Raw genomic sequence first — 26184 nt, forward strand, 5'->3', positions numbered from 1 at the left:
AATGTTATCGATACAGTAAGGATGGTCAATAAATGCCAATCACGGCCAATCCAAGCTCCTTCTGCCATCTCATCATATAATTGTTTCTGTCTCCAACTTGAATATCCTAAGAAAAACCAATAATCCCCAATTGGTTCATTTGCCGACTTCAGCTCTTCGATTTTACGAATTGTAGTTACTTTGATCAAGTAAGTAAATTCCAGGCAGGATTTCAGGTAAAATGATTTCCGAAAACCGTTCTAGTTAAGGATAAAAGAGGCATTCTAGTTTCCATTATTGGACCTCCCAGGGAGAGAGGAGCATCTTTCAATAGGAGCATCTTTCAATTTTTCCAATTCTTCTTCCAACCCTAATCGTAGGATAGGAAACCTCAAATTAGGAACCCTAATCCCTCTTTTTTTTAACCTATCTCACAGTTCATTGCCACGTAGTTAATTTATTTTTTTTCAATTTTAATTTTACATGTCAATAAACTTATTACTGCCACGCAATCACATAACATTGACACGTCATTAAGTTTTGTCCAGAGGGGTAGCTGCAGGATTAACTTGAACCGTTTTTTCAAAAGTTGGGATTAATTGTTACTTTTTAAAAAAGGTATGACTATTTTAATATTTTTAAAAAAGGTATTAAGCCAAAATTATAATACTTTTACAACAATTATATTAAATAAACCTCCCCATGTAGTTCACACTTCTTACCTCCAAAATATCCATAATAACCTTCTCAAAATCTGCAGCTGTACACATTACATAAAAACAGAAAGAATCTTTTACCAAGATTATGTTCCAAAATTTAAAACCAAAACCCTACACCTCCTAAGAGTCACTTCTCTCGACCAAAATCCTCTCTCGCGCCTTCCTCCCCAAACCCTCCCTCACTGTGTGATTCCTTCCTCCCTTCGTGCATCTCATCTTGCGGAACTCCCTCTTGCATCTCATATCAATCTCGTGCCTCCATTGTGACTCTTTCTCGCTACATTTCGAAGTCATCCCTCACCATCTCTATGTTGCGCTCATCTCTGGCAGGCTGTTTGTCGTTTGTCGCGGTGTTGTTCTTTCTCATCCTTTGTAAATCGCGTTTGTGCTGGTGGTGTGGTGGTGTTGGATCTCGTCTTTGCATGCACTAAATGTTGGTCTTTCTTTCTATGCTTGTTTCCATTCTCGTTTCCATTGAATGTTGTTGCATGTATTGTCGTTTGCATTGAATTTTAGTGCATGTATATATGGATTGAAGTAGAAATTGGATTGAATTGTATGATTGAATTATATGTAAAGCGTATGCATGTCATTTGTTTGGATTTATGTGAAATTCCGGTTTGATTGGCGTGAATGGAGGCTCAGATACCTTAATCGAACTTCACGATTAAGGTCTCGTCAGTGTTTGAAAACTAGTTAAGGTCTCAGTCGCATTTTTAAACACGACAAGGCCTTAACCGGCGTTCGAATGCCAGTTAAACTCACGTCGTGGTTCAAATTGTGATAAAACCTCAACTGACGCCGACGAAGCCTTAACCAAACTTTGAAGTTCAGTTAAGGATTTTTAACTTAAAACTCGCTTCGAACGAAGTCTTTTAAGCTCCAGCACAACACCACACACCGGGACACCACACCACCACCGGGACCACCAACGAGCATAGGGATCACTACCAGAATGAACACCAGTAAAGACAAAAACAGAGAAGAACGAAGCAAAAAAAGTATGTTGAGTGTGTTTTGAAAATGAGGGGAATGTATAATGAATTTATTATATTGGTAGGTGAAAAAGGAAACAATGATTAATGCATCATTAACTATTATTAATTCTCGCAAAAACGGTGCAAGCGGAAGAGTATTCATGTAATTATGGGAGCGAATTAGGAGGTATAGGGAGAAGGGCTCGTTTCAGTTTAGTTAATCTTAAATTTACTAAATAAGAAAAAAAAATCAATTTTACTTAGGAAGGTAATATGAAACTTAATTTCTACTACATCATTTTATAATTATTATAGTTTATCATCATAGATTTCCTAGAAAGTAATTTTTTTACATAAACTAAAAATAACAATAATAAAATATTAATTAGTTTACTGAGAACTATTTAAAAGTAATAATTAATTTTTGGTTCAAGAAAACATCAACTAATTTGGGAATTCTTCCCACTTTAATTCGGTTTAACTACTACTATTATAAGGTAATGTTCATATTAAATGTCTAAAATTTAAGAAATAGTTAGAAAATGTATAGTCTGATACACTTTTTATTATTAGCTCAAATTCATTGCATTGATCTGATTTTTAAACAATAAGAGATAATAAAAGTTACTCAGATAACTAAATAGTGTTATTAATTTCTTTATTTTATAATTGATGTCACTAAAATATCGTAAGAATGAATAAGGTCATGTCCCTAAAAAAATATGAACACTCAAATATTTAATGAATTTGTATTAAAGACAAATAAAAATTTATATTTGCTAAAGACAAATAATCTTCTTATTTAATTAAAAATTATATTTATTTTTCAAATAAATTATTTTTGAAAAAACTATCAGTTTTAAAAATATTTATTTTAAGTTTAAACAAGCTAGTTAAATTGACTATATCTGCAAAAAAAAAATATTGAATAAAAATATTGAAAATAAGAGGAAAAACATTTCCCATGGAGTGAAACGAATCGTTTAGATCTCATAACAGCGTCGTCTTCGTCTTCGTCTTCTTTTCTTCTTCTTCTTCCTCCCTTTGTTTAGGTTTCGCAGAGCTTCCTTCAGCGTCCTTCTCCGACCCATTTACCTGTATTTCACTCTTTCAACCACAACTACACCATACAATCCTTCCAATTTTGAAATTGGAACTCGTTGAATCGTATTGTATCGTATCGTATCCTATCATCATATCGCGTCGCACGATATCTCGGTTCCTTTGCTTCTTTCTGAATTCCCATTGATCGATCGCAATTGAGAGATGGTAAAAGCGAGGGACAGAACCGAGGATTTCAAAGATACCGTGCGCCGCACCGCTCACTCTTTGGGCTACGACGAGGTTCGCCATTTAGAATTTTGCGATCTTCATTATTCAAATCGTTAGTTTTTCTAGTGTGCGAAAATGCCACATTTGGGTTTGGCTAAATAGGGTTTATGAACACTTGTTGATTCTAGTTGGTTATTGGTTTGAGCATTGAATGGTTTCTAATCTCACCGTGATGGAATTCGTTTGGCAGGCTAAAGTAGCGTCTATTATGGCATCTTTCATCATCCATAAACCGCCACAAAGGTCTCCGTTTTCCAAAGCCGCATTGAAGACGGTAAACTCGGCTTTCAAATTGTTCTTTTCCGTGAGCTATGATTAATTTATTCGTGGTTGTAGTTATGTGCTGTGCTAATTTTATGTGATGTGACTTTTTTTCTTGGTCTTTGTTTTTAGCTGGAGAGTATTGGAGAGCTGGATCAGTTTTTGTTGAAGCATAGAAAGGACTATACGGATCTGCATCGCACCACAGAAAAGGAAAGAGATAGCATCGAGCATGAAGTAAGCTTGGATTCTGGTTTTAAGAGTATTCTGGTGTCATGTTTGATGATTGGAAAATAGTACTTATTGGCAATAGTGTAGTGTTTCTCCTTAGGCTTGATTTCATACTTGTTGGCTGGCATTGATGATTTAGAGCTTTCTCACCTCTGTGCTGTACATGATAAGACATGAGTTAGTTTACTTGGGCAGCCTTGCGATTTGGTCCGTGAAGTCTGTTCCTTTATACATGTTGTCTAGGGGAAGAAACGGCCAATAGAAAGAGAAATTACCAATAGGAAGAAACTGATGAAGAAGCGAGTGATAGAAGAGATTAGGATATATATGTTTGGGACTAACGTGTTATTTGTTTATGGTTCCCTCTTAGGCTGGTATTAATTTTATTTTTCATTGCTAGCACTATCATTATTTAATCACATTGGTTCTCATTTTTATTTCCTTCCGAAGGGGTTCTCACACATCAGTGCACAGTTGAATTTTCAAAGGTTGTTTTTTTTTTTGTATTTGTTGTTCACACCATTCTTTCAAAGTTCACAGCTCACAACAATATATAGATAGAACTTATTTTAAGCCTGCCAAGCAATTTGGTCTTTACCTGCGTATATAATTTTTATTAGCCTTTTCTGTGTTTTTGAGTCAAAAAGAATGATATCTCTTAATCGTATAGCATCAGTTTCTCTTAATTGTAATTAATTTGGTGCAGGTTAGTACTTTTATTAAAACATGCCAGGAACAAATTGATATTCTTAAGAATAGTATAAATCAAGAAGAGGAAACTTCCAAAGGTTGGCTTGGCATTGCGACTACAAAATCTAATGCCGACGTGATTGCCCACAAACATGGGGTGGTGAGGACATCTTGTGCTTGTTGATTTTTCAGTTATTAGTTACGTATGTGGGTTGAGCAGTTGTATGATCCCTTATGCCAGAATGTATGCTTGATAATGTTATCTGAATACTAACAAGTTCATGAATTGAGATGGCTATTTACTTTTTTGTATGCTAACGTTTACTTGGGGCCAATTTTAGGTTCTAATTTTAAGTGAGAGACTCCATACAGTCACTGCACAGTTTGATCAGCTAAGAGCTGTACGCTTCCAGGATGCTATTAATAAAGCAATACCACGGAGAAAACTTAACCGTGTAACCAGAAAAGATTCTGCAGAAACCTCAAAACCAGATGGCATGGACCTCAGAGAACCTGAAGAGTTACGTGCTGAGCCTCTACGAGTTCAGCAACAACTCTTGGACGATGAAACACGTGCCCTGCAGGTGTAAAAATCAAATTCTTTATGAATTTCTGTAGGTCTTATTCTGTCGTTTGTTTAATTGAAGATTTTAGATTCTTGTGACTAACCCTTTGCCATTGTTTCTTTTCCTGTAGGTGGAATTGACTAATCTTCTCGATACAGTTCAAGAAACCGAAACTAAGATGGTGGAAATGTCTGCACTAAATCACCTCATGTCTACTCATGTTTTGCAGCAAGCTCAGCAAATTGAGCATCTTTATGAGCAGGTTAGATAACATATCATATTTTCCCCCCCTGTTTTCTTGTTTTTTGGGAACACATGAAGGCTGCCATCTATCATGTCTATACTGCCCACCCCCCGTCATTAACCCACCTTCCAAGTATAGCCAAGTAATGTGAAACTGGAATTAGTGTAGCAGGAATGGAAATAGGTCACGTATATAAAAATAGGATTTGGTATATTGATTCATCTCAAATTCAAGGCTAAATCTGCAAATCTTAGTAATCAGCTATCTTAATAGTATGCAAAACTTGTTGTCCCTATAATAATAAGTGACTAAAATCTTGAAACAAATTTATCAAAAATAACCCCCAATAGGCAAGAACTCCAAGAAAACTAAAATTTCCGTAATTACAATGAATAGTCAATATTTTATACACCTAATAATGCTGATATCCACATTTTGTGTTTTAATTAAAATCGTTAAGGTATAATATTTTTCGCAGGTAGTGGACCACAGTGCTTGTAATTTGTTTTATTCTGCTTAAAAATAGTTGCATTTCCAATTTCTAAGAAATATAATCGGGCTTCTGCTGGCTTTTACAGGCTATTGAAGCCACTAAGAATGTTGAGCTCGGTAACAAAGAACTCTCACAAGCCATTCAGCGGAATAGCAGCAGCAGGACATTTCTTTTACTGTTTCTATTTGTGCTTACTTTTTCAATCCTCTTTCTTGATTGGTATAGTTAAATGCATTTTGTTTTCTGCTAGCACAGTGAATCTTCTTATAGAAACTCTGCCCTCTCTCGCTTTTCCCTATTGCTGTCAATATCTGTTTTTACCCCAAGGAAGGCATCTTTTTCTAGATGCAATGTATTTGGTTATTGGAGAAATAATTTTAGTGATCAATTTATGAAGGGAATTACAAAAGGAGACCTCCCTACTGTTTTGTAGGAAGAGAGAGAATGATGAATATTTTATTTGGTTTGTAAATTTGAAGAGATAAAAGGAAAGTGAGGGACAAAAAATTATTGTTTCTTTTCGTTTAAATCAATCAATCTGCCGGACATCTTAAAGAATTCTTAACTGAACCTGTTATATAACAGGCTGTCTTTGTCATCATATCTTCTGCAATGGAACATTTTTACCATGAATTAATTATATGAGATTGGAGTTTCAATATCAATTATTAAAGATTACAGATTTTGGTGCTTGCAGAAAGAGGACAGTGACATCAAATTCTTTGGGAAAAATGTTGAAAACTGAAGGTATCGTTGCTTGACACATGAAAAGATATGAATTGAATTAATGTCCATATACTGTAGAAACTACGTAAATATAGTGACTATCATTTGTTATTCTCCATATACTTCCTAATAAAATGGAAGGATTGTTAATTTATAACTGTTTCCTTAAAGATAATGTTAATTAAAAGTGTTACTATTAATTGAAGAATCTACAATTTCTTCTAGGACCAATTAACAAAAAGAAAAACAAATGATAATTTAATTTGATATTAAAAAAGCTCAATATGTAAAATAAATTGACCATGAAAAAAATCACCAGTATTATGTTAAATAGTTGAGAGATTATTCCACTTCACAACAATGAACATAAAAAAAAAAAAATTCGATATGAAAACTAGATGTCACCATCATAACCATATTTTCAAATAACAAAGTATATAAATACAATTATCATTTCTTCAGGAGGAAACAAAATGTACAAGATAAAAATGGGGGTGGGGGTGGGGTTGGGGGGGGGGGGGGGGGGGGGGGGGGGGCGCTATTGTTATACTGGAAACTAAATCAAGTTTTTTTTCTTATTGACGAAGTCAACAACCACAAAAACTTAATTTCACTGGGTATTTTCCATATCATTTCCATGGCGTACAATTTTTCCAACTCAATTCTCAGAATTAAGCTAGGTTCATTTTCAACTGCACAAATGTGAGCATGGTCTCTAACTCATGGTTCATCACACAGAGCACCTACAACCTGAAAATGAACCACCCAAATGTCATTGAATAGAAGTTTCCTTTAAAACAGAAAAAACTATTACAAATGTTGCTTCAAAAATCTTTTATGGTTTCATAATGTTCATTATACGGGTATTTTTAAATTTAATAAAAATAAACGAAAGATAACAATTAATGTCTACCATCTCTATAAGCCTGATAGTATATTAGTCTATCATAATATTGATTGTTGCACAAATACCAACCTCTACGAGTCTAAATCCTCAACTGGGTTGTTTGTAATGTTCTTCTATTGTGTCTTTAAAATACATTGATTTTAATATATTTATTAAAAATATTTTTAATATATTTTAAAATATCAAATAAGTATATTTTGAAAACACAGCAAAAGAATAATACTATAAACTCAGTAGAAAATCTAAATTCAACTTCTATACATAATAAATAATTTTTTTTTTTCAGAAATTACACAGTTGTTTCACAAGAAATCTCAACCAAATACAACAATGACAGAGACACAAATAATAATAAACAGAAGTACATACATAAATATTTAATTGCTTACTGACACTTATAGGACAAAATTTGGGGTAACTGAACTCAACTCCCTGTAATAGGTCTTCGTTTCACCACCAAATCATCAGCTGAATAGTAATCAGCTATGAGCCGGTACATATATGACGGGTTGTGCCCTCCCCTGAGAAGTAATTTCCAGTCAGGTGAGTGCAGAAAAGGAAACCGATTAGGCCACTAATTTTCTGTGGTCAATGACAAAGAAAAGGAAGTTTTTCCGATCAATTTGAGTCTAACTTACGTGTCAGTAATAAATAGACTAACAAATTTTGGCGGCACATAATCAAAGGTTGGATTGACAACATGAAGAGAACCAGCACCGCTTGCAGAATCCATGCAATCTGAGAATTCCCCAAAGTCAAGTAGCTCAGACGGGGATCTCAGTTCATTAAGAAGGACTTCAGGATTGTGTGGATACAAAGGACACAACTGTCAACAAAATATAGCAATTTTCAGCAAATGCCAAAAAGTGTTGGAAACTGAGATGGTGAGGGAGATCATAAACTATTTTTTAAATGGCATCAAAGTTTCCTTAAAAGCAATTAATGGAAAGCATGGGGGTATAGTACATTATTAGTAATATTATCACAACTTGGACTTTGAACTTAATATCAGTAATATTATCAAAGTTTCCTTAAAAGCAATTAATGGAAAGCATCGGGGTATAGTACATTATTACTAATATTAATGGAGAAAACTATTTCATTATCATCAAACAAATTATTTTCAAATTTTCAGAATTACAAATCTCTCTCATTAGGGATAAATACACTGTGCATTCAACAGAAGTATAATTAAGGATCTTCTAAAAATTGATTGACGCTCAGTACCTTCATTTTCAGATAATGCAAATTTTTTTAAGAGAGAACTTCTCCAAAACTAGTAGATGTGGAATAATTACGGTCCATATTATACATTAGAAATTAGACCACATCAGAATAAAAAATTCAGTAACATCATTTTAAACTAATGGCTAAAAAAATTACAAGCTATTTAGTTTAGATGTATATTTCAAAGGTTTTGTATTTATACAAATACATTACCAAATCCCAAGTCATCCAAAGATTTTGTATTCATCTCTTCCTCAATACCCTTCTGATGAATAAGTTGTCTAAATAGCCAAAACAGGGACTAACATGTATTTGAACATTATGGATTGACCGTTCATAGCTTGTAAACTATTTCTATCATCCATTTTGGGTTAAAGAACAAAAAGATGCAGAAGTTAAAACTAGTGTCATGGATCCATATAATTTTTTACTTAAACTCATTATACTTCTTTTGCCTGATATTTGGTTCACAAGAATTGTTTGGCTATTCATTTTGAAACTTCGGTGAAACAAATTCAAAATGGACCATGATACTTTAACAACTTTTTTTAACAACTTTTTGACAATAGACTATGTGTCACTATTTTATTGGTTCGTATATTTGAAACAGACCAATCACGAGCTACCACATAAGCGGTTGTAAAAAAGTTGTTAAAAAAACATTTTCCATTCAAAATACTACATTGACTATGTATTCTTTTTATTCTGATATTCCAATTTATAAATGTATAGGCTGTATGTATTATCCAATCCATTAACAACTGATACAAGTATAAGTTTAAAGGAAAAAGGGCAAAGTGGGAGTTCAGTAAGGTGTGTGAACGGAAGTGGAAACCTATCTTGTGGGGTCCACCAGCACACACCCAATGATTGGGATCTTAGCAGAATTGCTGAGTGGCAGGTGAGCTGGAGGTGGGATCAGGTGAGGAATATTTTTTTGTTTTGAAGAGAGAGAAGGGGAGAATATAGAGGGGAGGTGAGCACGTGTTGGAGGGAGGACAAAAGGTGGAATTTGGGACTTTGGTCATTGTATCACGATTAGTGAGTGGTTCTTCCCCTCTATAATGTTTGGACAGAGTGAGCAATAATACACGAATTTCTTTTATCTCTTCTACTTTGTACTGATTGCTATCAACAACTAATTCTCGAGTCCATATGTGCAAAAAATAATTCGTATTCTCTGCCTCACCCAAGAATTTCACAATAACCTGTCATCCTCTTTCCAAGTTAAACAGAACAGGAAAGGAAGTAAATTATAGAAACATCAGAAGTCAAAAGCATTCTTGTTTCCTAAGAACATGCCAGATGTGAGGGCACAAAGTTATTACATGTTAAGAACTGACCTTGTGACTCCCAGCAAGTACAACAAATGGAACAGCATGCCTTTGAGCTGCAAGTGCAACCATATTTAACCCAACTGGGGCAATAACTCCACCATTAGCCATGACAGCATGAGCTCCAACTATAACCTATAAAATGGCACGTTCAAATCAACTTAACTTCAGTACAGGAGTCTTAATTGATTCAAAAATTTATGCCAGGATTTTCACATACCATGTTCACTCGGGAAATCAATGCAAAAACGGCAGAATCAGAGATTACTGTGGTCTGTAAGCCTCTGGCAGCCAATTCTTTTGCAAGGATATGTCCTTGGTATCTGATTGCACACACAGTCGACATTAAATGGTCTAATGGAATATTTAAACAACTTTATTAATAGTAAATCACGATCATTCCATGCAAATGTTGGATAGCCAGTACTACAAACCTTGGGGCACCTTCAGCAACAAAGACCTTAAATGATCTTTGCTTTTCCTTCGCAGTATAAAGAAATTCCAAAACTGTTTTTGAGCTGCCTAACGTTAAAATTACCTCACTGAAAAACATGCAAATATCAGTGGAAGAGATAAGAAAAAACAATACAAGACTTGACTCTGTCTAAACAAGAAAAAAAATCCTAATATCAAGACATGATAGCTAAAATCAAAAGAAGAACCATTGCCTTGGTTATTTTAAGATACCAAGAATATCAGAAAAAAATAAAAATATATAAGGAAAATGTATGGACCAGTAGTGTAGATTAAGAAGGGGTTATTTTAACAAGTGTTTGATAAACTTGATGATATGAATAATAACATAAAAAATTAGTTGGAACCTTCCTATATACTTGGACATTTAACATATGCATTGCCTGTAATAGAATGGTTATAAATAACAACTAACGCCTTAGTTTGTAATTATTCATCAGAACATCTAGAAATAGTTATAATGTACTTTTTGCTGTTAAGGCTTAATTAAGAATAGTCGACTAAGGAAATAAAATCTTTCAATGCTCCATTAAGAGAATAACTCTTGGATATCGGAACCCTTTATACAAATACCCATTTACACCAGAACAAGTCTTGGGATTGCTCCCGAATAAAATAGCAAGACTACTGGAGCATTGTCCACTCAAAATATGGTCTGTAAATATATAAAAGTTTCGATGCAAGTTATTCGGAGTCACAGAACAATTCGGATTTTGTAAAGCATGTATAATATGTTTTCAGACAAGTAATTTAAAGTATCTAAACATAAATAATATATATTTAGATTATTTTCATGGGAAACAAACTTGTGGTGAATGTGCTCCACTGCCTGCTCAGCTATTTGTTCATAGCAAGTAGATATGTCTTGAATTAGTTCATTAACTGCTTCAATGACATCATGTTTCAACTTCCTAACTCTTGAACCTTTCTCAATAGCTGCAGAAAAGGAAAACAAAAAGACATGCAATTAAACACCAAAACAAAAACAAATATTTCATCATCAAATGTCACACAAGAAGGAAACGGTATTATAAATTATTCACAGCGATTAACAAATAAACAAACAGTAAAAAATCAATCAAGTATTCTAATATCGTTAAAAAATTTGAGAAAATGAGAATATTTTACGCATCAGCCAAAAGCATAAAAAATAACAAAATCATTAGTCTAGCATGGACTTTTGCATTCAAAAGGAAGAAATAAAAACAAAATTGACTACTTTATTGCATTTAACCATGACTAACCAAAACCCTTTTTTTATTAAGAAGCAAAAGAAAAATATCTTGAAAATATTACAGAAGTTATAAAATAAAAATCTCAATAGTCAAGTGTCATCCTCACATCTACTTCTCCCGTCAGATTCACCCCCAGAGGAAGATGTGTGGGGAGCGGCAACTGAATCAGACGTATCCTCTAGAAGAGTTTGTAATGACGGCGGACGTAATGTACTTCTAGCAGCAGCTGCTACAGCAGCAGCAGATAAAACAGGGTTTTCGTCTCGCTCCTCATCATCTTCATCGTCACTTGCAGCTGATACCCCCAAACCAGCCATAGCAGCTGTTGCAAGGGAAAGATCCTCTTCCCTTATAATGTGCAGAACACGCCTCACAATATTTCCCACGGCTAGCTCTGCAATCACATACAGTACATGTCATGAAAGGCAAACAATAGATCAATCTTAATATTTGCCAAATCACAATAGACTTCTGCAAGTGACTGATGGGGGCACAAATATAGTTCCTTGAATTTGAGAACAAGGACCTCCTTTGACTAAATAAAAAACAAATTTGATTTTTGGCCACCTTCTTCCATTCATGATGGTGGTATTTAAACTAATTACAATGGCCAGTCATTGGCTCTCCACCATGGTAGCAACAGGAAAAGGTATCTGCAACATGCAAAATGGAATAAAAGGTAATTGACAGCTGTAACAAACTTCTCTACTGACACCTAATGAGTCATGCACCGTCAATCCAAATCCTTCAGGTGGTTTTGCTTCCTTGATCTTCTATTGGGCCTAGTCATGCACCTAATGAGTATGCACCATCAATACAAAGTGCATCCATAGAATTTGGGTTAGGATCCGACTCAATCTCAAAAGCTAGTTTATGGAATGAGTGTTACCTCGCACTTACACTACTTATCGGTATGACTGGTGAATGTAGGATCTCCAAATACTCCTCTCACACCAATGACTAGACATATCAAATGTCAATTTTGCAGAATTGGACATCTGCGAGCGGCCTAATATCGGTCGGTCAAACTACAACCATTTAGGATAGGTTTCAATCCAACCTTAGTATTCGGATTTGAGACTAATTCAACTAAAAGGCTGGTTTATGGAACAAGGTTGTTCTCACTTATATATATTACATCTCTAACATGCATATTTATAGTTATAAAAACATTATAAAAAACAATAATCTTAACATACCAACAGGATTGGCAGCAATAAGCTGCTCCCCAATAGCCCTTACTGCATGAATCAGAGCTGTGGCCTGGTTTGTGTGTGGCACCCGCTGCTGTGATATCACAGACCGGAGCAACTCTGCTGTGAGCTTTGCTGTGGCCTGTGAACCTTCAATTTTACTAGCATCACTCAGCAAAATAAATAAATAAGAAATCACAAATAAACAATATATAAATAATAAATCAAACTCGCATACAGAAAATCACAAAAACAGCTCATAATCATCAAAAGTCACATGATGGCTCCTAATGCACCATTCATTGAACTCAAAAAGTATGAGAGGAGTAAGCGATTACCGTTTCTTAAGCTTGTTCACAAAATCATTGACAAGGGTCTGAACGTCCGGCATTTTGGGCAAACTCGACCTGAAAATAACAATACTGATAATAAGAAAAGGATGAAAGGGTTTTACTTTATGAAATACAGATAAAAGGGTAACCTAAAGTACAATTACAATGTCAAGGGTTTTGAATTGAAATTGGAACAGGGGTTTTTGCGACAAAATATTAGAGAATGAAAGAAAAGGAGTATTGAATTTGATTCCGAGCAGTGTCCGTCGAACCCAGATTCTCTGCAGTCGAATTCACAGGTAAGTTAATTGTAACAGTTGGATAAAAATCCACGGATCACAATGTATAACATAAATCACACTTCTAATATGCATCCGAAATCATAACCGTTGATCTTCATCAAGGGTGTAGTTCAGAATAAGATGTAGTGAACCCAGTTTCTCTTGGGCCTTTTCATTTCATTAGTTGAATCCAATAGTCCAGGTCCGGATCCAAATACCCATCATAAAAATGTAATGGTTTAATTATAAAAATGTGATGGTTTTAATTATGTTTTAATTACGTTTAGGGTGTTGCTCCCTCCACCACCACACCTTTCTCCTTCCACCTCCCCTTTACTATTTTGTCCCTCAGTAAAATTTTATTTTTAGGGTTATTATTTTTTAATTTTACCCATTCACAACCTATTTCGTTAATAACCTATTCTAGTCTCGTACATGAGTAAAATACTTTTCTTTCATTTTAACATTATATTTCTTCCTCTCTTTCTTTCGTCGTTGTGAGATACTACAAGTTGCAAAGGTTGGTGGTGGTGGTGGAAAGAATTATCAAGCAGTCTCTCTCTCGTGATGTAGTGCGTGGAGTGGTGCAGTGCGTGGAGTGCTTCCTCGTATTCGAATAAACCTTGAAATAAAACCCTAAAATAAAAAACGTAACCTTTAAACGAAGGTGACATCCTTCAACAAATGTCAACATCCGTTTAAGGAAAAACGGATGTTGACATCCGTTGAAGATGTCACCTCGTTACGTTTTTTATTTTAGAGTTTGTTTTATTAGGTTCGTTGATGTATACTTCCTCACGCTGGTTGATGCTCTGGACGTTCCTCGATGTTCCTCCACACCACGGCGGCGACGCTCCTTCACACCATAGCGGCAATGGAAGCTTTCAAACAAAAAAGAAAAGAAACTGGGAAGAAAAAGGAATGGAAGTGCGGGAGGTGGGGAGGTGAAACGAAAATGGGGAAAGGGGAAGAGAGTTCCGTGGGTGGGTGTTGGGAAAGTAAAATTAGGGTTTCAAATTATTTAAAATAAGTAAAAATCTTTTTAACTTAAGGATATAATTGTATTTAAAATAATGTGGGGAGGCGGAGGAAGTATAGGATGGTGGTGGAGGGAGCAACACCCTTACGATTTAATACCCATCGTTACGATTTACTTTCAAATTCATCTTCCATTTCAAAAACTCAAATAGCACCATGTAGAAATTGAAGTTAAGTGTACCATTTTAAAACTATCAGTTTTATCTTTTCAATAAGTTTCACTTCTATCATTTTTCTTTAATTTAATTTGTTTTCCATCTTGTATTAAATCTTCTTTCACTTGCATTCTTCTTTTTTTCTACCTTCTATATGATACTCTATCTATTTACAATATTAGAAACACGCTATTACTTTTGTTTTGGTCATACAGTGTGTAAAAAAAAAAAAAAAAAAGTTGTGTAGAGGGTGATATGTTTTAGGAACCCACATTAAGTAGAGAGAGAGTAATTATTTGAAATTATGGATGAAATTATTTAGAACATGAAAGTGAGATTTGAAATGTAGTTAACACAGTGTGTTTTATTAATAAATTATGTGTTGATGTTTCTTATTTTTTTTAATAATTATTTAAGTATCATATTAATTTTAAATGATAAAAATTAATTTAATAATTTTTTATTAAAAGTCATAAAATAAAGAAAAAATTAATAAAGTAAATTTTAGAACGTGTTTTAAAATAATAAATTTGTGAGTGGTATTAAATATTTTGCAATAACGTAAAATAATTTAAATCAAAAAAATTATATTTATTGAGTTAATTTGGTAATATTGAAGTGACATTATGAAAAAAATCTAAAGAAAAGAGGAAGTTTTGAGAAAATGCCATGAACGAGGAAATCAAAGAAATTTAATGGATTGAAAAATGAATAATTTAAAAAGAAATAAATTAAATTAATTTTTGACTGCTTACTTGAGAATTAACATTTTAATTATCATTAAAATTTAATTAGAATTTGTTATGTTAATTTTTTTGTAAACTGCATTAGTAATTAGTACTTAAATATATGAGTACGATATTATGTGTAATGGTTTTCAGTTTTTTTGTTATAATTTTTTTACATATAATATTAATTTTACATGATAAAAGTTGTTTCAAAAATTTAATAATTCATAGTAATAAGTCATTGAATAAAAAACAATAAGAAATTGAAATGTGTTAATATATATATATATATATATATATATATATATAATTATCAATGAGGGTCACAACATTAATCACAAGAAATTCATATCACACTCAATTAAAAACCTCAAGACAATAGGTTAAAGGGTCTTATCCCTTATACAGTATTTTACTTTCTCATTTCTACCTATTGTGGGACTCAGACTCACACTTGAATTCTCAACAATCTTTCTCTCAAGGGTGAGTCATTTCTATATCAATACAATCCTTTATATAGTTGGACTTAGATCTCATGTGTTTTTCCAATGAACTCCTCCCTTAATAAACCTAACAATCTAGTTGGGACATTATTGGATAGGTAAACTTTGAAGAAATGATTTAATGGGTAAACCTAATGCTTAGGGTATGTTGTTAGGACATTTAAGACCTGTTTAGCTAATTAGTTCACTACAATCTAGTTGGTATCATGTCACATCTGAAGTATGTGTTTTTGGATATAATGAACCAAGTCACCACCCAAAAGAGCCGATTGGTATCGAATTTGAAGGATAAACATGTTTTCAAATCAATTTTAGTGTCAAAGATACAAGTTGGATAGTTTGAATGGGTCTTGGATGCATCTAGACCAAATTTTGAAGTTTCTAAACTTCTCGTGTGGCATTCAACGGTGCTCAAGCGCCAAAAAGCCAAGAGCATTGGCGCTCAGCTACACCAAGGGAGCGTCCAAGCGCCAATTTTACGCGAAGAATGACGCTCACTTGCAAGGGTGTGTCGCTAAGCGTCATTCACTTCCAATGTTTGTTTGAAACTTAAGCTTGTTGTAAAGGGTTTAGATACACTTTTAATGTATGTATGTTAAAAAAACTATATAGATTTTTGTGATAGAGTTATGAAGTTCTTGTGAATGAAAATGATGAAAGTGTATTCAATTTAAATATGTGGGCAAGGCACTAGTGCAGAAAGGGCTTTAGATGTCCGTTCTTTTGGCTTTTTGACGTCCGACCTTCCCCCGACGTCTTTGTGGGTGACGTTACTCAGACGTCGGGGGGTCCACATCGGACGTGTGTATAGACATCCGATGTGTCAGGCCCGACGCCTATGCAGACGTCCGGTGTACCCCCTCAGACGTCCATATAGACGTCCAATGTGCCCCCGTCAGACGTCTATACAGACGTCCATCGTCTCCTCCCCCCGACGTCTATACACACGTCTGAGGTGTGTCACCCGACGACATCATGCCTGAATTGTCTTGTGCTAGGGGTGGGGTTGGACGTCGGTGTGTGCACTGCCAGACGTCTATAGACGTCCGACAGTGCACTAACCGACGTCTACTGGGCGTTTTTTTTTTAAATTAATTTATTTTTGCAATAAAACCACACTTGAAAAGCAAAAAATTGTCCCAAAACAATTTTGCAATAATATATATATGTGTTTCATATAAACAAAATTCTACTTAATGTAAAATATAATCCACTACCAAAACTATCAAGTTAAAACTTAAACTAAAACTAAGCAATGTTCAACAATAAATAAAACTATTCCTAACTCCATCTTTGCAGAAGATAAGCGGTCCACTCCTGCCTTATCTGTCTAATTGTGTCCTCTGGTATAGGCGATGTACTCTTGAAGCACTGCAAAATTCAAGAAAGATTCATTATGGTTTCATATATGTTTGAAGATAAATTTGATTTGTAATGTATTCAAGGTATACGTCATTACCTCATTCCAGTCATCTGTAATGTCAGCTCGAATGATGGTCTTAATCCAACACATCACATAGAAGCCACATTCCCATGAATCTAGCTGCTGGTTACACTAAAATAACAAACTAAATAGTTAAGAATTTAGATCATTCAATAACATAGAAAATAATGAATTAGAACTATAAATGACTTAAAACCTTTGGATACAAAATTTGACCCAGTTGACCACGTGATTTACCAATAACTCTGTACAGATGGAAAACACAAAGTATAATTAATATGACTATATTTATCATAAAAGTTGAAGGTGAACATCAAATTCAAAGTCATTTTTTGAGAAACACTTACCCTTGAAGCATTGTTCTCAAGTCATTTTTCATCTTCCTATGCAACGAAAAAAACCATATAATTTTACATGCTTTGGGAATGATGATCATCAGCTGCCAGTGCATGCTATCATAAAGGATAAATAGTTATTTAACTAATTAAGGAAACTATAATAATGAACTGGCCACATATAACAACATCTACCCATCAATGTATGACACAAGGTATACGTCTCTTTTTGACTCATCCATCCATGTTTGCAAATAATGTTGTCTGTTTTGAAGTGTGTTACCAGACGGTTGAATGGTTTGAGGTTCAACAAATCCGTACATGGAAGACCGACCTTGTTCTACAACGATTGTGTCCATGTACCTAAAACAACAAAGTTAAGTTGTTAGAAACTATAAGAATCTAAATAAAAGTAATATGAAAGACCAAATTGACTATCTTACATGCACCATAGCTGAATGATGGAAATATTCAACATCCGGTCTCCCCCAATCATCTCCAATGCATCAGATAATGTGATATAAACTGGCACATGTGGGGGAAGACCAAATACTCTCAAATCCCAGTATAGTTCTAATGGTGCTTTCTTCAACCTGGGTAATCTTGTCATTAGCTTTGATAGAGGATCATCCTCCGCTTCAGCCATGTCATCATCTTCATGTATGATTGTATCATGAATTGGCTGCTTCTGAGGAAGTATGAACTGAAGATAAGAATTTACGTCAAAGAGTTATCAACAAATATTTGAAGAATAAACATAGAAATACTAATAAAAAAGACATTATACCTGTGGAGTAGCGATGTGTGACATGATCAATGCTCTAGGCCAGGCTATAAATGATCCTATGGCCTCCCCCACAAAGTTAATTTCTGGAGTGGGTACAGGCACCTGAGCCTGGGGATCCCGAACCTCGTCAATCGTCACACGCACGTGCTGGGGTAATATGGGAACACCATGAATAATCTGTCCTCCCTCAAGCACTCGTCCGACAGCCACAATGCGTGGGGGATCCCCATCAACCAATAGCTCATACTGACCGCTATACTGAGTGGGTTCTACAGCAGAGCATGATCCTCTAGTGCTGACCCGAGGTGGTGTGGGAGTTTCAGCGGCCCCCATGTTGCCTTGCGTCATGGAATGCAGATTTTCTTCAAGCGCTCTTTGTATTTCTTTTTGTTCTTGTAGCTGCTCCATGAATCGTTGCTCCATTGATCTCATGCTTTGGTTGAGTCTTTCCTCCCACTGAAGATCCATCTGCCTCACTGTCTCCTGACTCATTGATGGGGGGGTTTTCTGTGTAGGGCCAAAGTAGTCACGAAGACCAATCGCCCCAGGAACTCCACGTACACGTCCTGGGTGCTCGGGCCTTCCAATGGCCATTGTTAGAATGTCGTCCCTACCTTGGCCAGCAAATGTGCCCTGAGTCTGTTGCTCAACCAACTCATCCTGCACATAAAAAAACAATCGTTACTTAGAAGACATGCTATGATAGATACACAATCAAACAACTGCTTATAATTTGAACTTACAATTCTCTGTGAGATCAAGGCAGCTGAGGAAGATGTCATGTTCCCATCAGATTTAGTCCGAGCAGCCTTCCACAGCTCGTACCTAGCAGGTGCAGGTGCTAGGTCCGGCGACTCAAGTCCCAAGGCATCCGCTCTAGACTTTCTAAGTTTCTTTTCTAGTTTTGCATAACCACCTCGTGATAACAAGTGTGGTGCATCATTTAGCCTTTGTCTTTCTTGGACGACTAACCTTTTACCCTGTGAAACCGTGTATATAAATAAGTGTAAAATCATAAAAACTCAATGAATACATTTTCATATGTTAAGAAACATACCTTCCATTCCTCAGACTCTCTAGATGCACGAAACTGCATACAATCCTCCTCTGTGAATGTATATTGCTGACAGGGATTTTCATGTTGCCTGTCTCCAAAGACATATAGTCGTGTCAGCCTTGTCTTGAAATCCCTCCATCTTATCGCTATATGCGATAACACTTTCTTTCTAATTTGTATTGTGTTTGGAATATCAAAATGTTGCTGTTTAAAACAAAAAACATGTTATTGATAAGAAAACATGAAAGATAAGTATATCACAAATTGCATGAAGTATAAACATACCTAAATATCTTGCCATAAGAGGTTCTTGTCGAACTCTGGGACGTCATCCCAAGATGCATGAAGGATAGAGACATGACTTTTTGCTAACTTACCCAGATAACTCTTAAACCTATCAGCATTTGGCCCTGATGGATGACCTGATCTGGGGTCAATGTCAACATGTCTCCTCTGACCATCCACACGTCCGGATGTCACATCTGCCACTCGGGTGACGCCTCGACCACGTCTGGTCTTTCCTGATCCTGAGTCTAAGGCCGACATACCTGAAAAATTATACAAGGTTAGTAATAATTCAATTATGATGAACATACATATAAAGTCAATAAAAAACAAAAATATCAACCTATTAAGATATTGTTTTTTCCCAAATCCCTTCATTGTGATCACTACGAATTGCCTGGATGACATCGGCAACGTCATCAACTGGGTCTTCAGTGGGTCTAGATGCAACAGATGTTGTCTCAAGTATATCAAGAGAATCGTCATCATCATGTCCATGCATTTTTTTTCCTTCTAAAACCACTGACCATTTGTTATTCGCTGGATCATTTACGTAGAATATTTGTCTTGCTTGACTAGCCATGATAAATGGTTCATCAGTGTAATTCATCTTGTTCAAGTCTACCAATGTGAAACCAAGGTCATCTGTCATGACACCAGAATTTATATCAACCCATTTACACTTGAAAACTGGGACTCTAAAAGTGACGTAATCAACTTCCCATATTTCTTGTATTATTCCAAAATAACTGATGGAGGTTGTGATTGGATTTTTGTCTTTAGAACTAGCAAAGTGCACAGCCTCAGCTTGTAGTGTGACGCCACTATTTTGAACTCTGCTTTTGTCATCTTCTACCTTTGTCTGAAAAGAAATATTGTTTATATAGTACCCACCATATGTAATGACATCCGTGTTCGGCCCACGAGATAACCTCAATAAGGTTTCAGAAACATGTGGAGTCGCATAAATCTTTTTCTTAAACCATTGTAAGAAGGTTTTCACATGTTCATTAAGATGTCATTTTTCACTCATTTTTGGGTTTGCTGCCTTTATTTCATTAACGTGGTCAGAAATGTAAGGAATCACATCAACAGTGTTGTTTAAGACATACAAATGAGCTTGGTCAATTTCTTTTCTGCTAACACTTTGAATTCTCACACCTCGAACACCCTTACCTTCACATTTTCCTTCATGTCTGCTCTTGGGAAGACCCACGGGTTCACAAGATGGCATATAACTTGAACAAAATTCAATGGCTTCTTCTGCAACGTATCGCTCTATGATTGAAGCTTCTTGTCTATACTGATTCTTGACATATCCCTTTAAGATCTTCATGTATCTTTCAACTGGGTACATCCATCTTAAGAAGATCGGCCCACATAATTGAATTTCTCTGACTAGATGAACAATCAAATGTACCATGATGTCAAAAAACGAAGGTGGAAAATACATCTCCAATTGACATAGTAGTCTTATTCCCTCATTTTCCAATTCATCTAAACCTCGAGGGTCAACAACTTTCTTGCAAATGGCATTAAAGAAAAAACTCAGACGTGTCAGAATACCCCTAACAGAAGGAGGTAATATGCCTCGAATAACAACAGGTAACAATTGTTGCATCAATACATGACAATCGTGAGACTTTAAACCAACTAGCTTTAAGTCTTGCATAGACACAAGGTTACTAATATTTGAAGAATAACCTTGTGGAACCTTCACACTTCTTAAACAGTTACAAAAACTTTGTTTTTCTTTTTTAGAAAGTGTGTGACAGGCTAGGGGCAGATAGGTGCGTCTTCCTATTATCTGTGGATGTAACTCAGATCGGATTCCCATGTCAGCCAAATCTTGTCGTGCTTTTATTCCGTCTTTGCTCTTCCCTTTTATTCCTGAACATGTGAATCAAACACGTCGACCCCTTCTTCCCACAACAATTTCAAATCATCAATTAAAGGTTGTAAGTAAACATCAATGTCATTTTCAGGTTGTCTAGGACCCGATATCATCATGGACAACATCACATATTTTCTCTTCATGCACAACAAAGGAGAAAGATTGTAAATCATCAACATAACTGGCCACGAACTGTGTTTGCTACTTAAGTTTCCATAAGGATTCATACCATCAGTTGCAAGTGCAAGCCTTAAGTTTCTTGGATCTGCACTAAATTCTGGGAATTTGTCATCAATCTTTTTCCATTGTGGTGAATCAGCAGGGTGTCGAAGAAGATTATCGCACTTTCTTTCGTCAGAGTGCCATTTAAGGTTCTTTGCATCTTCTTTTACAGAGAACTACGTTTGAACCTAGGTATTATAGGCAAATACCACATCACCTTAGCAGGTGCACCATCATCAGTGATTCTGTCAGATTTCTTTTTAAAACGGGATAAACCACATGTTGGACAATACTTTAGCGAAGCAAACTCCTTTGTGTACAAAACACAATCATTAGGACAAGCATGTATCTTTTGATATTCAAGACCCATTGGACATAAAAAAAATTTGGCCTCGTAATTACGAATAGGTAGAGTATTATTTTCTGGAAGCATCTCCTTCAACAACTCCAACAACTCGGTGAAACTTTTATCGGTCCATCCATTCCTTGCTTTTAAACTAAACAACTTTAAAGTTGCAGACAGACGTGTAAAGTTCGAGCATCCTGGGAACAACGGTTGCTCTGAATCATTAATAAGAGAATCATACAAATTAGCTCTTCCAAAATTATCTTCACCGACATCACGTATCATGTCCTCTAAATGGTCACTCATCCATTCTTCCACATAATCCGTTCCTCGTGACGTGGTAGGCTGGTCCAATACTTCTCCATGCCAAGTCCAAACGGTATAAGTCCTCATTATGCCGTACATGAATAGATGGTCACGCACATTGCCTAAGTCTTGCCGTATTTGATTAAGACAACGAACACAAGGACAAAAATATGTCCCGTTCACAGACTTAGCATTTTGTTCAACGTATTGCAAGAACTCCGAAACACCCTTATCGTATTCTTCACTGATGCGACGTTCATTCATCCAGCTTCGATCCATACTATGTTCGTAAAATCATCAGTATAAGTTTTTTAACTCTCACAAGGTTAGGCCCTACCCATTCAAAAAAATTAATTTTCATAATTTGCTAAGACACGTGTAAAGAAGTCTACATGATAAAATTGATAAAATTTCGGCAGCATTTCGCATTGGTCTCCGAAATACACGAAATGAGAGTAGTCAACGATGACCACAATCAAATATGCATCCGGAGAACAACACAAATACTGAACCGAAATTTTATCAATCTTATCCATAAACTCCAATTGACATGTTTTGCAAATTATGAAAATTAATTTTCTTAAATTGTCCAATCGGACAATTCAAAATTTAACACAAACGATTAAAAGATTAATCGTTTGTGTTAAATTTCAAACGGGAACTAAGTGTCACTCAATGATTTGATACTTACATTCTAACATATCACAATTATAATAACACAACTAATACATGCATATTCAAAAGCCAATAACACATGCATACCTTATAGAGTCAAAAACATGCATACACAAAAACCAATAACATGCATACAAAAAACATTTATCAACGTACAAGCTAACCTGAAAAGTAGATTCCAAATGAAAGGGAGGGAAATCAAGGAGGGCACGGCCTAAAACGTAGGCCAAAAATAGTAGAAAAAGTCGCCCAAGAACACGCACCAAACTGCACCAAAACGCACCGAAAACGATTTTTAATCGGTTCAAATCAAAGATATTTCATCACATAGCAATGTAATAGGATTGAAAGTAAATTTAAACTGTCCAAAAGAGAGAAAACGCATCTGGAAATGCAATGCCGCAGAGAGAGTTCGCGGGGAAGACGATGAACAGTGAGCGTAACTGCTCGCGGGTTCGCGTTTTAGTATAAAAACCAATAGACGTCCGGTACTATGGGGCCCCGACGTTTATAATACTATAGACGTCGGGGCTATCACTAATATGACGTCTTTGGGGATTTAAAATTGATATTCGCGGGGGGTTTTAGACGTCCGTGAGAGGGGCCCTGACGTCTATAATATTATAGACGTCTGTCCCCCTCCACAATGGACGTCTAAGAGGCTGAAGAAATGAACGCTTCAACTCCCCCTGTCAGCCCCTTAAATGTCTGTTGTGGGGGGGATGAACGTCTATAATATTATAGACGTCCGTGGGAGGGGTCCAGACATCTATAATATTATAGACGTCTGTCCCCCCCACAACGGACGTCTACAGTTTCACTTATTTACGGATATGCCACCGGTCAATTATTTACGTTGGGGCTTTTGTGGACGGACGTCTATGAGGTGACGTTAAAGGCCAATTCTGCACTAGTGAGGGGATTCCATGGGGAAGATCCTTGTGTTGTGCTTGTGTTATGTATGGTTGTAGGAGATTTGAAATGAGGGGAATTTTTTGACTTCAATAACTATCCAACCTCAAGTAAAGAGGGAAGGTTATTTAGTGAAGAGTAACATAAGGTCCTTAGTCTCGGGTCAGTTTGACCATAGATGTTTGACGAACTAATCTTGTGTTGTAGTTTAGGTGGTATGTTGTTTCACTACACATGCGCAGGTCCCTAATAGTTTGACACCAATACATGTATCCGACTAATCAAGTCTAGAGTCTATATATATATATATATATATATATATATATATATATATATATATATATATATATATATATATATGTGTGTGTGTGTGTGTGTGTGTGTGTGTGTGTGTGTGTGTGTGTGTGTGTGTGTGTGTAAATTTGTACTTGGTTTTTTATGGACTTGATATTGAAATTATTATGTTTATAATTTGAATGAATTGTGTGTTTGATTCTTTTAAAATTAGCTTACTATGTTGTTTGTGTTTGTTTGTTGATTTTTTTCTCTTTGACAATGATACTCTAATTGACGTGAATATAGAAAGATATTTCAGTGGAGCATGTACTTGGTGAGGAAGGATTTGATGTTTATATAGAGTATTTAAGTTTATTGTTGATGTTTTTTTTTAACTTCTAGTTAATTTGAAAATATTATTAATAATAGATAATATTTTGTATATAAAATTTGAATTATAATTATAGTTTTGAATAACTGTAATCATATTTTATATGTCCTTATTAGTTAAATGTTTTTGATTATTAAAGACATGATACTTTCTTTTATAGTATTAAAACTATAATTTGGGATGTGGTATTTAGAAACACATTTTAAATTATTATAAATAAATCTGTTTTAAATGGTACAACCTAAAATATATTTAAACAATTTAAAAACATTTATAAATTGTATAATTTGTAATACTTAATTTAAAATATATTTTAGATAATGCAATTACAGACATGTTTATAAATTTTGCAATCTAGAAAATCAAAGTATTGACATTTTAAACATTTTTAACACCTCCACAGTGGTGCAGAAAGAAACTATGGAGTGAAAAAAGCAATTGTCTTAATAAGCCACCTAACTTAAACATTAACGAACAACTTAACAATATAATACACTCTTCCATGTAATTTTCTTTATCTGCTTGTCCATTTCTTTTTATTAGTGCTTTAATTATATTAAAGACTTATAGATGTTAATTATGTTTTTAAAATTTTAAGTGAAATATAGATTTAAATAAATGTTTATAAATTTTTCAATCATTTCATAAATGAATTTATTTGGATGAAATCATCATTCAAAAAATGCTATGTATAATGCGTTAAAAAAGTGAATAAGTTGAATTAGATGTAAAAATATAAAGAATTTTCCGAGGTTGGTGCAATCCATAAAAATTAAACCCACCATACCCAACTTTAGTTATTATAGATAAAAGGTGTTTAAGGTGAGGTTTCGTATGTTTGCGAACAAAAAAAATATTGTGTGATGACATTTACTTCGATGGAAGCTAATTATGCAGTTCAAAATTAAATCAACAAATTTTTACTATTTTGAATTAATTCAGTGTTTATAGTTTCTAAATAAAATTTATCACATCAAAATTAAAAATACTAGTAGTGAATGAATTTATATATCACTTTTAAGAAACAAGTAACAAAAATAAAAATTTGACTAGAAAAATGTAACATCCCAATAAATAGTAATTACCATTAATTAGAACTAATCACATTTACAGAGTTAAACAGTGCAGTCTTAACTAAAATTAGCTATTAAAAGCCGAATGCTAAACGGATACCAGGTTCGGAATATATATACAACATACTAAGCTCTGAACGAACGGCTTTTCAAAACTAAATAACCGAACGTCCCAAAATACAATCCCGAAACCCTAACAGCTACTACTGGACGAGCGCTCTAGGGCTCGGCTTTAACCTCAGCTTCAACAAGGTTGGCGTCTTCCAAATTTTCTTCTTCCAACATTTCTTCTAGTGGCGCCTCTCCATCTGCTCACATCCACAACGGATGATCATTGCATTGACAAGACGGACGTACATAACCAGTAGACAACACAAGGAATTGCAAGGGTAAGCTTAGGTAATTTAATTCATACAGCTCACATACAATTTATCATAAGAAATTAGCACACAAGACATACATCAATGAATCAGAATAGAATAAATTATCCAACTCTCATAAATGACGACCGTCCGGACTGTATGAATCCATGTAACCGCAGGCGTTCGTTCACTCG

General features: G+C 35.0%; 2 protein-coding genes across 8 annotated transcripts; one reads left to right on the forward strand and one right to left on the reverse strand.

Moving 5' to 3' along the window:
- The first annotated feature begins 2632 nt into the window (after positions 1-2632).
- LOC108344672 (syntaxin-81) lies at positions 2633-5946 on the forward strand. 2 transcript variants are annotated; one of them, XM_017583116.2, is made up of 7 exons: positions 2634-3019; positions 3198-3281; positions 3401-3505; positions 4206-4349; positions 4531-4773; positions 4886-5017; positions 5578-5946. In XM_017583116.2, the coding sequence occupies exons 1-7, from the start codon at positions 2942-2944 to the stop codon at positions 5719-5721; spliced, it is 930 nt and encodes a 309-aa protein (XP_017438605.1). In that variant the 5' UTR covers positions 2634-2941; the 3' UTR covers positions 5722-5946. The 2 variants fall into 2 exon arrangements, with proteins under 2 accessions (XP_017438606.1, XP_017438605.1); XM_017583117.2 differs by lacking the exon at positions 4206-4349 and having other exon boundaries at positions 2633-3019.
- Positions 5947-6775: 829 nt separating this feature from the next.
- LOC108343748 (uncharacterized) lies at positions 6776-13243 on the reverse strand. Of its 6 annotated transcripts, none has more exons than XR_001833517.2 (11): positions 13085-13243; positions 12927-12995; positions 12595-12749; positions 11502-11789; positions 10967-11096; positions 10121-10228; positions 9907-10009; positions 9696-9821; positions 7764-7951; positions 7495-7646; positions 6776-6968 (listed from the first exon to the last, which is right to left on the reverse strand). XR_001833517.2 is itself a non-coding variant. In XM_017582111.2 (11 exons), exons 2-11 carry the CDS (start codon positions 12977-12979, stop codon positions 6949-6951), a joined length of 1263 nt encoding a protein of 420 aa, XP_017437600.1. In that variant the 5' UTR covers positions 12980-12995; positions 13085-13243; the 3' UTR covers positions 6776-6948. The 6 variants fall into 6 exon arrangements, 5 of the variants coding, with proteins under 5 accessions (XP_017437600.1, XP_017437603.1, XP_017437602.1 ...); XM_017582111.2 differs by having other exon boundaries at positions 7555-7646; XM_017582114.2 differs by having other exon boundaries at positions 7519-7646.
- Between the last annotated feature and the right edge of the window lie 12941 nt (positions 13244-26184).

The sequence above is a fragment of the Vigna angularis genome, chromosome 8 (genome assembly GCF_016808095.1).
Source record: "Vigna angularis cultivar LongXiaoDou No.4 chromosome 8, ASM1680809v1, whole genome shotgun sequence".
Lineage (NCBI taxonomy): Eukaryota > Viridiplantae > Streptophyta > Magnoliopsida > Fabales > Fabaceae > Vigna > Vigna angularis.

Coding starts and splice junctions, on each gene's coding strand:
- LOC108344672 (XM_017583116.2), top strand. CDS start 2,942: ATGGTAAAAGCGAGGGACAGAACCGAGGATTTCAAAGATACCGTGCGC. Junction 3,282..3,400: donor CCAAAGCCGCATTGAAGACG/GTAAACTCGGCT, acceptor CTTTGTTTTTAG/CTGGAGAGTATTGGAGAGCT. Junction 3,506..4,205: donor GAGATAGCATCGAGCATGAA/GTAAGCTTGGAT, acceptor AATTTGGTGCAG/GTTAGTACTTTTATTAAAAC.
- LOC108343748 (XM_017582111.2), bottom strand. CDS start 12,979: ATGCCGGACGTTCAGACCCTTGTCAATGATTTTGTGAACAAGCTTAAG. Junction 10,229..10,966: donor GTGGAGCACATTCACCACAA/GTTTGTTTCCCA, acceptor CATGTTTTTCAG/TGAGGTAATTTTAACGTTAG. Junction 9,822..9,906: donor TGATTTCCCGAGTGAACATG/GTATGTGAAAAT, acceptor GCCATTTTATAG/GTTATAGTTGGAGCTCATGC.